This window comes from Dermatophagoides farinae, chromosome 6 (assembly GCF_024713945.1).
Source record: "Dermatophagoides farinae isolate YC_2012a chromosome 6, ASM2471394v1, whole genome shotgun sequence".
Taxonomy (NCBI): domain Eukaryota; kingdom Metazoa; phylum Arthropoda; class Arachnida; order Sarcoptiformes; family Pyroglyphidae; genus Dermatophagoides; species Dermatophagoides farinae.
This window is the reverse complement of record NC_134682.1, coordinates 2,924,551-2,938,772: the sequence shown is the minus strand read 5'-3', so window position 1 is coordinate 2,938,772 and position 14,222 is coordinate 2,924,551. Positions and strand designations below refer to the sequence as shown.

Below are 14,222 nucleotides of genomic sequence, written 5' to 3'. Positions count from 1 at the left end.
GAAAAAATACGATGTAATTTATCGTTATTGATTCTATAGAAAGGTGATTTAAAAATTTTGAATTTGAAATTTTTATTGAATTATATGGACGGGTTTTTTTTCTATCTCTAATCGCCAGATACTTTTCTTACACAGATGAAAACGAATCATATCATCATTTGTATTGGCTGATAGATTAATTTCTTCAAATCAAAAAAAAAAAAAAAAAAAATCCTACGGTGTGAACGAATGAATAAACGAACGAACGAACGTGTCTGGGAGGATCCACAATCAAATAAAATGAAACAAAACAAAAAGAAATTTTCGGAAATCATGAAAATAGATAATGAAAGAAAAAAAAATTGAAGATAAATCGTTTTGAATTGTTTCGATCAAGTTAAATAATCTTATGGCCGTGATGATGATATCTCTTTCTCTCTCTCTCTCTCCTGGTACGATTAGATGGTTATCATTTAATCATTTAAAAACTACTATATGGCAATCATCATCGGTCTTGATCAATTTCATTTTGGTTTTAACACACGGAGAACCACACCAAAAAAAAGAGAAAAAGAAAAATCTAAAGACAAAGTGACATATGCAATTAAAAGAAAGATAAAAAGATCTACAACACAAACGTGTATATCAATGTGTCTTTGAATTATATAAAACACGGGGCGTATATATGATGAGGATTATATAATGACAAAAAAAAAGAAAAAAAAATTATCTTTTATTTTGGTATTTCACGACAATTTATCATCTGGGAGCTCGCGCGCTTGCACGTAATCATTGAGTTTCAAAAAACAAAACAAAAAAAATTTGTCATTCCGTTTAAATTTCCCACCAAAAAAACAATGATAACGATGATGATGATAATTTGAATGGCATCGATGCGTAAGATAATGTTTGCCCACACCACACACACACACACACACAAAATACGAATACTGAATGATCAATTCGAATCTTTTTTTTCACCTCTTTCGAAGTCTTTTTAGTGGCTTTTAAAACAATTTTTTTTCTCGTTTTGCTTAACAGACAACACTTATGTGATTCAGAATCAAAACAAAAAGCACTCGAGTATTTGTGATTTCTTTCTAATTTTTCTTATACTAAATCTGTTGGAAAAAAAATAATTCTGGATTGCTTTTTATTTCGGTAGTCTGATTCTTTCTCGGTTTTCATATCCAATCATAAAATTTTGGGGGGAAAGTGGAAATGAATTGGTAACAGTTTTCATCGTCATCATCATCGAGAAAAAAAAATTCAGTTTTTCTATCCATCGGTCCATAAATTATGTTTAGCAATAATGGTCAATAGAACTATAGAATTCAAATCATTTTTTCTCCTATCATTCATTCATTCATTCATTCATTCAGAAAAAGAATTAAACAAAAAAAAACAAACTGACCAATATTGTATACAAACAAACGAATAAAATCCTATACAAATCCTCATTTTTTTTCGTTGTATAATACCAATATATATAATGAAATATAATCCTTGTGCAAATTTATTGTATGTCTTCAATTTATTTTTTTTGTTTTTCAAGTATGTTCATTTTTTTTCTTGGAAATTTTCCGATAAAACACAAAGAAAATTTACCGATTTTTTATTATTATTATCATTGGTATATTGTCATCATTTTGTCGATTTGTTAAAGTTTTGTTTACATCTTCATTCATTCATTCATTAATATATACAAACGACGATTCTTGTTGTTGTTGTTGTTCTAATGAATGTGTTTGAAAGATACTCAAGAATTTAATTGTTCATTCTCCAAAACAAAAACAAAAAAAAAATAGTTCACTCTAATAAAGATTGAATGAATGAATAATTCGAGTAATCGAGAATCTTATGTTTCAAGTGTGTGTGTGTGTGTGAGTGAAAAGAAATTTTTTTTTTTGGTTCACTATAAAAATAATAAGTAAAATGGTAATAATGAGAAACAAAGGGAAAAAAATTCATGTTTGATGTGTGTGTGTATGTGTTGGGATGTTATGAAAGAAAAAAAAAAATCCAAAATGGCACTGGAAAAAAAGTGATGGTGAGAAAAGAGTCAACGCTAGACAAACAAACAAACAAACAAAGAATTTGTTAAGTTTATAGTTCATGTGTATGTTTTTTGGTTAAATGGCTTTGACACATTTCGTGTCACATCAAAGAATGATTCTATAGTTCCAGAATTTTTTTTTTCGTTGACACTTACACACACACACACACACACACACATAGAGAGAGAGAGAAAAAAAACGGACAGAATCGAATTACCGAAAAACGAACCATCACGTAATATTAAGCAATTCAATGTGTGTGTATGTTTGTGTATGGTTATATGACAGTGAAGCCATCATTTCAAACAACATTTTCACAACATGTATAAAGAAGAAAAAAAAAGTCATCACAATAGTCCTGAGGATACATGTTGTATAACAGAAGAAATGATAAACGAAGAAGAATATAGAATATAGAAAATTTTTATATTCTGGAAATAGAAAAAAAAGACGAATATAGTAAGAAATATAGTTATATATGTGAAATGTGGTGAATGTAAATATTTGCTTTTACTTAGAGTTACTGCAACAATTGCTGCATGGCTAAATAATGGAATAGTGTGTGCATATTGGCAAATATTCCATCAAAAAAAAGTTCCACATACGATCGTTTCACATTTTTTTTTCTTAGACCAGTATTCAAGTTTCATTCATAGTTCGAGGTTTGTTTTGTTTTATTTTTTATTTATTCATTCATTTATTCTTGAACAAACTACAACAATGATAATGATGACGATAATGACAATTTTTTGTTTTTTATCCGGGAATCTGAATTCTGAATCCGTTGGCCCACGTCTTCCCATCCACCGGCCAGGAAATTGACCATCAAGCCAATCTCTGATCACTTTAGCATAATGTGAGGGCGCGCCATCTTGCATAAAAATTAACTCCTTGCTGTTACTCCATTCCGAAATGATGGGGAAAACAAATTCGGTCAGCATCTTTAAATATCTTTCACTGTTCCTTGTGTCCCGAATAAGATACGGTCCTACTAGTTTTGTCGATGTCATTCCATACCAGTCACTTTCGGGAAAATTTGAACTCTTTCTATTGTAGCCGATGGACTGGCACTTCCCCAATAATGACAATTGTGTCGATTAACAAAGCCACCAGCATGAAATATGGATTCATCTGACCAAAGAATGTTGTCCAATAGATTTTGATTTTCTTCCTTCCAATCTAGCATAATAATCAAATTCAACTGAATCAATTGAACCAAATCAAAATCGAAAATGAAATTTAAACGGCAATGTGTTTTTTAGAGATTCGAAAATTTTCTTCATCATCGTGTTTTCGAAATTCGATTTTATCATTTTATCATTATAAATCAAATCAGTTTCGAACTTTTTTTTCTAGTCGAGAAAATATGAGCAAGAATGAAAAGAAAACAAAAAAAAATAGAGGTATAATAGGAACAAGCCGTTCATAGATGTCGAAACAATATCTGAGGAAAATGATATTTTGAATTTATTAAAACGGTTCACTGATGATGTTAACAATTCACAATGTTTTTGAAATGAACCAAGAATTATTCTCGAATTTAAACTTTCACACAATTCTTTCTCATCATTATCTGCATCAAAATTGGTGAGATTCATCGGTAAGAACAATGGTGTTTTTAGGGAAACAGTTTCATTGAATTTTTTTGAATATTTTTTTTTCTTGGTTTCATATATGAATCATGTTTTGGAACAAAAGTTTCAATTTTATTCTTATTCTTTTTTTTGTACGAATATGTCTCAAGTGGGTGTGATTCTGTGTGTTTATATTATCGAATGTCATCATCATATATCGATATAAATAAATATCAAATATAAAAGAGAAAAGAAGAAGACGAAAGTGCCGTACATTATTCATAGAATGAACAAGAGAATTTTAAATTTGGTTTTTTTTTCTTTCATTTTATTCTTTGAAATCAATATTCACAAATTGAGAATGCTGAATTGTGTGTGTGTGTGTGTGTGTGTGTGTGCGTGATTGCAGGCTTGAATGCTTTTCATGGTTTTTTGCACTGTAATTCTTCGTTTTTTTTTCTATCAATTCAAACAGATGTGTGTGTGTGTGTGTGTGTGTGGGTGTGGATGTCTTTGTAATTCTTGAAAAATTTTTGATTTTATTTTTCTCATTTGGTTTTATTCAAGCGATTTTAATATGGTTCAAAATGAATGAATGATGATTGTGAAGATGATACTTTCATCATCATCATCATCATTCGTTCGCAAAACAAATACAGCTATCACAAGCATTGTATTGACTTTTGACATGGAACAGATTTTTTTTTATTTTTCTTAAAAAAAATTCTATTCATTCAATTCCGGATCGATTATCAATATTCTTTGTGTATAGAACAAAATCGTTTATTTGTTCTTTGTTTGAGTTGGAATTGAAACTTTTTTCCTTTTTTTTTTGCTTGAAATTTGATTTATATGGAAAACAAAGAAAAAAAAATTTCGAAAATAACTTTTCGATTATTGATTTGAATTAAACTATAGACTGTAGAAAATAATTTCAAAAAGCAATTACAAGAATTGAAAAGTGGAAACAAACTGATGATGATGATGATGAACATTGAATATGAAATGATGAAGAAAATTTTAAATTGAAAAAATCGGCCCACAATCATTCATAGTAACATTTTGGAGAGAAATGGTTGATTCGAATAATTAATATTAGAAAATGGTAGAATACGACACCGGAACTCCATGGAGAGTTCAGTCATTTTTTGCTTTTTTTTCATTTAAGATTTGAAAAAAATAAATTAATTGAAATGAAATGAAATGAAACTTTTCTCTTTTTTTTCCTTTCCTTTTGTAAAAGCAATATGTTTCTAAAGAAAAATTTATTGCTTCATTTCGATTCATATAAAAGATCTATAAATTGGAAAAAAAACGATATTTCTAAAGGAAAAAAAAAGTTCAATTAGTGGCTTTAATGCGGATCGCCTTTATTATTATTACTGGGTAAAGGATTTTTCCCCCATAGCTACTGTGTTATGGATCAAATTGATTCCATCATTCATTTTTTTGAGCATGAAAATTTTTTTTTTGTAATTTCAAATTTAAACACTCCCATATATAAGGATATTAAAAAGTTTTTTTAACCCTTTCGCGGTAATCACAAGCAAATTTGTGACGTCAGTACCACTTTATAACATCGGTATGAATCAAATCTTGAATTTTATTTTTATTTTTGGCTGGATCAATCCATTTTGTGTCCATATATTTCAACATCATCAGACAGAAAAATCAGAAGAATAAGTGTGAAAAAAATGTTGAAATGAAAAACCTGGTTTTTTCTCTGTCACTTGTGTGTGTGTGTGTGTGAACAAATTAAATCACGCAAAATAACGAGAAATATCGCTGAAAGAGAAAAAAAAGATCTCAAAATCCCAATTCTGATTGGAGAATTTGTGAATTTTTTTCCCAAAAAAATAATCGATAGAACATAACCATGTTAAAACAGCAACAACAACAACAACAACCATATAACCGCAAGGGCCCATTTATGATTATCAATTGAATTTAATATCTAAACTAGAAATTCATCTATTCAGATATCAAATGATAATAATAATCGCATCGATAATCAGATTATCAATTGGTGAACGAGTGCTTTTTCACTCACTCTCGCTACACGGAATGAATGGAATTGAATCGAATAATATTTGAACAATCGAACCTTGAACCTAAAAATCGAATACAATCAATCAATCGTAAATGTGAATGAATCCAGATGAATTTTCTATATTTGTGTGTGCATGTTTCAGGAACTTTAATAGATCAAAACTGAAAAAAACTGAATAAAAATATTTCCCAAATGGCAAAATCACATTCATCGTTTTTCACATACACATTTCAAGGAGAGCAATAATAATAATTTTAAATTAAATTGGAAATTCGTATACACAAAAAAATCATAATCATCATCATTGATTGCTTTAAGGCAATCGAACATAATGCGCGCTCATTTTTTTTTTTTTTTTTGCTGTACAAACATATACAACCACATTAAGTAAATCAATCACAAAAAAATTTTTTGTAAAAAAAAAAAATTTCAAAAAATTTTATGAATCTACTGGCGCCATCTATCAACGCTCGGTATAAGAAGAAAAAATTTTTGGTCATTTTTGGTCATTTATTTTTGCAATTGAATTAGAATATATAAAATTCTGAATAATATTTTCTTTTTTTTATAATTAAATTCTTTTAATATTATTATATTAATGTTATCATGAATTTAGTGTGTGTGTGTGTGTTTTGTGATAATCTCAAATTCAATTCATTTGATGGAGGGGGCGAGAGAACATGATGTTAATTCTGGAACGATGATGAAAATGAAAGAAAGTAGATTTTTATTATTAAAGTATATATCACACTTTTTTTCATTTTTTTTTTTTTTTTTGATACAACTCATAATTACAGACTTTCTATTTGTTCTTATAATCAGACAGAATAATATATATTGATTGATGATAATTTCAAGTATCCATTTCGAAAAAAAAACAATGGCAGCCATGATTGAAAAAAAATCAATTTTCTTCTTCATTTCTTCAATTAAAGCTGTTGTAAATAGTTCAAATGTATTCTACATGAATCATATGAATCTTCTGTTTCAGGAATCAATTTAATCAACGTTTGTACGAATAGTTTCCTATGAAATTTTAAATTTGATTATTAAATACATGGATAAAACACCTCAACGAAAAAAAACTCACCAAAAATAGATGAACAAAAGTTTGTCTTCGGCAAGCTCATATTGTTTGAAAAGGCCAATCAATAAACTTGTTCCATTCTGTTTTCGTTCAAAAAATACCAATCAATATATAAACAACAAAGAAAAATTCCTAAAAAAATTTACCTTATTATCTACATTGGTGAAAATTTTGGAATCATCAATTAACGATACCAAATAGATCAAGGATTTAGCCATTTTAATTCGACCAATCGCTTTCACCAACATGTTTACCAGATTCATACTTGTATTTTTTTGTTCCAATTTTTTTAGCATCTCAAAACAACTTGATCGTAATAATGAACTTGTCAATACAACTAAATGCTGTTCATCTTCAAATTTATCCAAACTTCGTACAATCAAATATAGACCTTTATTGATAGCCAACAATTCGGGATCAATTTCCATCGACATTCGTTTTAATGTCAACAAGACTCGATTGATGAGAATAAAGTTTTGACTTTCATCTTTTTTTATACCAACAATATTACGAATAAAACCATTGAATAATTTCTGACACAATTCGGTACGATGATCACGATGTTGTTGTTTAACATCATCCGGCAATATTGGCATTCGTTTATCTTCATCTTCAATATTCAACAAATGTTGATAAAGACGTTCAATTTTTAACAAATATTGACTTTTACGATCCAATTGATATTTGACAAATATAGACGGATCAGTTTCATTCAGTTCAACTAATTTTCGAGGACATTTTGAATTCAGCACTTGAATCTTGCCCAAGGCCTTATCGAATTGTATATACTTAGGACGGCTTTCTTCTGCCGATGGTATGGCCATCTGTGGTAACACAAGAATCGGTTCCTGTTGTTGTTGTGGATTTTGTTCCGTTTTTGGCTGCAAATTATTTTTATCATCAATATCATTATTATCATTATGATGGATAATTTTAGGTAAATCTTGAATGATTTTTACATCCGAACCTCCAACACCATTTGTTTCATTAGTATTAGATATCATTAATTCTTTCTGTTTTTGCAAAAATTTGTGTGCATTCTTTTTCAACATATAATTCACTTCATAATAATCCTCTACATATGGATCATTAACTTTGCATTGTAATCGAAACACTTTTAGTAGCCATTCTTTTTCACGTTGTGTCATGAAACCGGCAAATCTATCTTGATTATAATTGTTATTCCTATGATGATGATGATGATAATTATTATGATTGTTATTATAATGTTGATGATGATTATGATGATTCTGATTATGATGATAAGACCGTTGAGCTTGTGCCGGTGTAATTATACATTTATTTATAATGGATCGTTGCTGTTGAAATAAAATCGGATCAATCACATTTGCTGGTATTGGAAATTGAATTTTCGTTGTTTGTGATGGCTGGTGTTGTTGTTGTTGTTGTTGCGATTGATGTGCCATCAAAACATTCATCATTTGTTGTGGTGATCGAATTAATCGAGGATCAATCATGGGTGGCATCGATCCTCGAATCGGTGATGATAGTTGCTGTATTTTATTATTTTGATTGGATGTGTTACGATTCAATGGCTGTAGTGGTGGCGATTTCGATGTAGAATCGGTCATATTCATCAACATGAACGGATGTACACGATTATTATTTGAACCTAATAATGATGAAGTGGTACTAAAACCTGGAGGCGGTTGTACTGTTTTAGATGATGGGATTGTGGTCACTGCTGTACTTATCGAAGGCTGCTGTTGATGATGTGGCAATAAATGTCCACCAAGTGATAAAGCTGCTAACCCCATAAATGATGATGACAACTGCTTATGATTTTGATGGTTAGTATTATTATCATTGGCTGTGGTGAATGGTGATTGTAATAGTATTGATCGTTCGAGAATTCGATTTGGTGTAGATGATTTCAATGATGATGAATCCGATGTTCGTGATAAATCTGCTTCAAGATCTTCAGCTCGAATGACCAAATTTGGACTACGGAATATATCGAAATCATTGGATTTAATTATTCCAGATAACGGTGATGTAATGTTTTTCTTTATTGGTGAATGTGTATGATGATGATGCTGCTGCTGCTGCTGTTGTTGTGATACATTATTACTAGTTGCTATTGGTGTTGATTCCGTTGGTGGTGATGGTGGACGCCAAACACTTGACATAAATGTATGATCAAATGGAAGAATCGATGGTGATGGTGGCCGTAATGAATCAAGATCAATATTCATAGCTTTACTTTTCTTTTTCAATGATGATAATTGCGATGATGATTTATTTGATAGTAAAGATTTATTTCGATTTGATCTTGGAAATAGACCATTTGTAAATAATTCATTATTATCAACATCGTCTTCATCATCATTATCATCGGCATCAAAATAATGATATAAAGAAAATGATGATGCAGATTCGGTACAAAAAATATCATTTTCATCACTAACAACATCCAGTAAATTTTTTGCTATTAAATCTTCACAATTTGGAAATAATAGATCATCATTTGAATGTTTATTCATCGAACTATTCAATAAGCCGATAGTAGATAAGGCGCTGCCACTATAATTCGAATGTTTTGGTTCACAATGTATAATCGATCCAGTATCGACAAATACTGAACTTTTATCATGCGTTGTTTCCACAAATTTTTCATGTTCTTCTTCCCAATCATCATTGATTTCACCAACATCACAGCCAAATGTTTCATCATTCAATGCATCAATATCATCACGTTCCAATGTAAATTTATCCATGCTTATGGTGTTATGGTTGATTTTATTTCTATTTTAATTTATATATATAATTTTTAAGAAAAATTAATTTAAAAATGAAAATTCAAACTTACATTCAAATCAGTGTTTGTACTGTTAAAAAAAATGATGTGCCGAAAACCGAATCATAATTTAGATTCGGCAATACGCCTAGCATAATCTTTGATTGGTGTGATTGGTTAAATATCGCCCAAAATTTTTTGCAAAAAAAAAAAAAAAATTGAAATTAGAAACAAGTAGAAAGAAGAGTAAGTTCAAAACAATAAAATGAAAAAAAACGTCGCTTTTTATCAATATAAATCAATAATTTAACGATGAGAAAAATTGTTACATGATGATAATTTTATTTTATTTTTTCTTCAAAAACCAAAAAATTGATGACAGAAAACAAATCAAAAACGAATAGCACGCCGAAAAGTCTACATAAAAAAAAAAATTCACAGTCGTTGCTGCTGATTGCATGCAAGTGTCGACGCCGATAAAATATTATTGAATGAATGAATGAGAGAGAGAGAGAAAGAGAGAAAAAAATGCTCGAGCTTCATTTCATACCGTTCATAAAGTAGGTATAAAAATATTGAATCCATGGTCATACTGCTGCCATCTTATTGTTGATAATGATAATATACATTCTCATTCTTTAGCAAGAATTTTTTGAGCTATGTTTTTTGTGTATGTGTGTGTGTGTGTGAGTGTATGTGTATGTGTATTATATCTGCCTGCTTAACTATAGAATCTAATTAATTATGGATGTTGTTTATATCGAAATTTTGGTTTAGATTTGATAACATCATCATGATGAATTCTCATGAATTTAATCCATTTGTTTAGTTTGTGTGTATGTGTGTGTGTGTATACTTACTTTTTTTTCAATGTTGCTATTTCTCTTTCTTTTTGATCACTTAACGATGGCATGCCTGAAATATAGTACATATATATAAACAGCATGGTAGTTATGATGATGATGATGATGATGATAAATATTTGCTGATATGAGAAATATGACATCATCATCAACCAACCAATTAAATATATCGGCTGATAATGATTATATTCGAGGTCAAATCATCGTGATGATAATAATAATAATGAGATAATAAAAAGAAGGAAAAAACCTGTTCATATATGTTCTGAAGATCTTGAACGAAAAAAAAAAATTAAATATTTTGTTTTTCCTTCAAAAATAAATCATCGAAACAAACAAAAAAATAACAAACATCAAAACAAAAAAAAGAAATTTTGTCGATATATATATTTAAACAGGTATGGAATCATCATCACCAGGAAATTCAATCACAGCCATTTATATATTCTTTAATCATCAATAATCATCAATGGATAATAATCAAATGTGATAGTGATTGTTTCAAAAAAAAAATTTATTTTTTCTGTTCATTCTCAACAATTATTGATTGATTGATTAAAGAGTTTTTATTTTCGATGAATTCCTAAATCCAATTCATCGAATAGCGATAGGTTTTAATTACGAAAAATAATTTTTTTTTGTTGTTCTACATATTATCAACAACGTAAACGTTTCAAATTACATCAGGCCATTTCATCCATCCACATACACACACACATTCACTCATCAAAAAAAGGTTCGATATCATTTTTCATTTTTTATTTTTTTTTTTTATTTAATCTGATTAAAATTTAAGAATCATTTTGTCATTAGAGAGAGAGAGAGAGAGAGAGAGAGAGATATTGGGATTTAAAGAATAATTAGGACACATATTAAACACGCCTACACACATATATAGCAGAATCATCATAGCAATGATGATGAATGAGAAAAAAAAATTTTTTTTTGTAAAGTTAAAAATAAATTATTCCTTTACCACTGATGAAGAAAATTTCCATTGTTCGAATATAATAAAACAAAAAACAAAACAAAACAAAACAAAAAATTTGTCATAGTCATCATTCAAAAATGAAAAGGAAAATAAAAAACAAAATTTAAGGACATTATCTCATGATCAACACGTGTGCATTTTTTTTTGTTTTTCGTCTTTTTTTTTATTTCAATTTCAATTTGATGTTTTTTACTCGAACAAAAATGTATATCTATATCTATTAGCAATTTCAATTTGATGTTTTTTACTCGAACAAAAATGTTGTATATCAACAATAAACGATTCATATGGTTGAAAATATTCATTTATTTCATTTCATTTGATTTATATGATTAAATTAGGTTTATTATTATTATTATATTGAAATTATTGAAATTTCAATAAAAAAATTTTTGGTAAAATTACATCATTATCATCATCATGGATGCAATGGAAACAATGGATAAACCATTGTCGACAATACCATCTGTTAAGCCGAATTTTCCGTAAGTTTTTTGTTTTTTATTTCCATAATGAATTCAATCATTCATCTAATGTTTGTCTAATCGTATAGATTAATACCAAAAATTATCAATGGAGGTATTGCCGGCATTATTGGTGTTACATGTGTTTTTCCTATTGATCTAGGTATGTTTATTTTCGTTTATTATAATTGTTAAAAAGAAAATTTTTTCCTGACAAATATTTACAGTATTAATACCACCAATGTATATCTATATCTATATAATATTTGTTTTTTGTATGACAAATTTTTTTTTTCTTATCAAAATAATGATAATGATGATGTAATGCCGCTGATTTGTATCCAGTAAAAACACGGCTACAATCACAAAGTATTAAACCAAAAGAAATTCCACAATATAAATCAATGTATGGTTACAAATTTGAATTTTTTTTTTATTCATCATGAATCTGATTAACTCATCATTTTTGCATTCATTTTCATCAGGGCCGATTGTTTTCGAAAAACTTATGCAAAAGAAGGTTTTTTCGGAATGTATCGTGGATCATCTGTCAATATTCTATTGATAACACCGGAAAAGGCAATCAAATTGACGGCAAATGATTTTTTTCGTCACCAACTTTCTGATCGTTCTGGGTAAGATTTGTTTTTCTTTTTCTTTCCAACATTTTATCATTACTGATTTTTTTTCTATATTATCAATATAGCAATATAACATTACACCGAGAAATGATTGCCGGAAGTTTAGCTGGTCTTTGTCAAATTGTTGTAACTACACCAATGGAATTGCTTAAAATACAATTACAAGATGCTGGCCGCTTACAAACAGCTGGCATTCAGGAACGTCAATCGGCCACACGAATTGCATTGAACCTGATACGAACAAAAGGAATTTTTGGTTTATATCGTGGTACGGCAGCCACAATGGTCAGAGATGTAACATTCTCGGCAATCTATTTTCCAATGTTTGCTAATTTAAACAAATTGGGACCAAAAACCACTTCAAATAATGGTGGTGGTGGTGGTGAAACGGTATTCTGGGCATCATTTCTTGCTGGTTGTGTTTCTGGAGGAATAGCTGCATCTGCTGTTAATCCTATAGATGTGATTAAAACACGATTACAAACATTAAAAAGAGCTGAACATGAACAACATTATTCTGGAATACGTGATGCATTTATTAGAATTTGGCGTGATGAAGGTATTAAAGCATTTTTCAAAGGAGCCGGTTGTCGTGTAATGGTTATTGCACCATTATTCGGTATTGCACAAACAGTTTATTATTTGGGTGTTGCAGAATATTTAATTGGAAAATTTCATAAATCAAACGACAACAATAGCAATGATTTTAAACATTATCATCATCATCATCATCATCATCAACAACAACAACAAACAAACAAAACAATTACGAATGAGAGAAAATTTTTCAAAAGTTTTACGAAATGATGATAAAAAATTGTAGAAAATTTTTTTTTTCTTAGAACAGAATACACACGGCGCCCAGCAATTCGTCCACTATTGCAAAAACCAAAGCATTTTTTTTAGTTTTTTTTCTGTTTTGTTTTGTTTTTTCACATTTCGCATATACAACGTGTTTCTATTTTTTTTTTTTTTTTTGTTACAAAAAAAATTAATTTGCATAATTTGTTATTGTTGGAATCATCATGTTATTACTGTTGTTATATTAATATTATTACACATGACTTTTTTTTTGACGGTCAATATAGCTGGATACCCGCAGGTGTGGCGGCTGCGCCGCCCCCCTGCTTGGTACCCAGCCAAAGGTGTCAATTTTAACGTTCGTGCCTGACGGTGGGTTTCTATAGTTACACACACACACACACACACACAACACACACTTGTTTTCAATTTTCAATCAATTTTATTTTAGTATTTGGAGAGATACACACGCACACACCCACACTTTGAAATATCCGTTGTTCGAATGTTTCAAAAAAAAAAAAACAATAACGATTCCGTTCCAAATTCTCTATCCTTGTTTGTGTATGTGTGTGTGCATGATTTTCACTAATCATCTATATATATCGATTATTTTGAACATTCAAATTCAAATCAAAATTTTTCCTGATGTTTTTTTTTGTATTCAGAAAAACCCATTGTTATGTTGTTTGTCATCTTTATTGTCATTGTTAAAATTAATATGAGAAATTTAGAAAATGAATCAAAAATTTAACCATCCGAGATGGTATTTCATAGAAACACATCCACAACATACATTTACACATAAAGATAAAGAAAGACACAATTTATTATTTCTCAAATTGACTTTTTTGTGATTTGAATTTGAAGATATATTTTTTTTTCGATTAAAATTCACTAACAAATAAAATTCGAAATATCAAAAAACAATCGATTATTTTGTAATTAATCATCGAT

At 29.1% G+C, this 14,222-nt stretch overlaps 2 protein-coding genes across 5 annotated transcripts; one reads left to right on the top strand and one right to left on the bottom strand.

Moving 5' to 3' along the window:
• Positions 1–6,136: 6,136 nt before the first annotated feature.
• LOC124493453 (uncharacterized) lies at positions 6,137–11,294 on the bottom strand. 2 transcript variants are annotated; one of them, XM_075732308.1, is made up of 6 exons: positions 11,249–11,294; positions 10,366–10,633; positions 9,578–9,663; positions 6,894–9,513; positions 6,751–6,827; positions 6,137–6,686 (listed from the first exon to the last, which is right to left on the bottom strand). In XM_075732308.1, exons 4-6 carry the CDS (start codon positions 9,483–9,485, stop codon positions 6,590–6,592), a joined length of 2,766 nt encoding a protein of 921 aa, XP_075588423.1. In that variant the 5' UTR covers positions 9,486–9,513; positions 9,578–9,663; positions 10,366–10,633; positions 11,249–11,294; the 3' UTR covers positions 6,137–6,589. The 2 variants fall into 2 exon arrangements, with proteins under 2 accessions (XP_075588423.1, XP_075588422.1); XM_075732307.1 differs by lacking the exons at positions 10,366–10,633; positions 11,249–11,294 and adding an exon at positions 9,835–10,075.
• On the top strand, positions 10,311–14,192 carry LOC124493683 (mitochondrial glutamate carrier 1). Of its 3 annotated transcripts, none has more exons than XR_012832309.1 (7): positions 10,311–11,104; positions 11,701–11,844; positions 11,913–11,986; positions 12,169–12,229; positions 12,309–12,458; positions 12,530–13,542; positions 13,652–14,192. XR_012832309.1 is itself a non-coding variant. In XM_075732309.1 (7 exons), exons 3-7 carry the CDS (start codon positions 11,780–11,782, stop codon positions 13,269–13,271), a joined length of 1,092 nt encoding a protein of 363 aa, XP_075588424.1. In that variant the 5' UTR covers positions 10,620–10,766; positions 11,056–11,104; positions 11,701–11,779; the 3' UTR covers positions 13,272–13,528. The 3 variants fall into 3 exon arrangements, 2 of the variants coding, with proteins under 2 accessions (XP_075588424.1, XP_075588425.1); XM_075732309.1 differs by lacking the exon at positions 13,652–14,192 and having other exon boundaries at positions 10,620–10,766; positions 11,056–11,104; positions 12,530–13,528; XM_075732310.1 differs by lacking the exon at positions 13,652–14,192 and having other exon boundaries at positions 10,620–10,766; positions 12,530–13,528.
• The last annotated feature ends 30 nt before the right edge of the window (positions 14,193–14,222 follow it).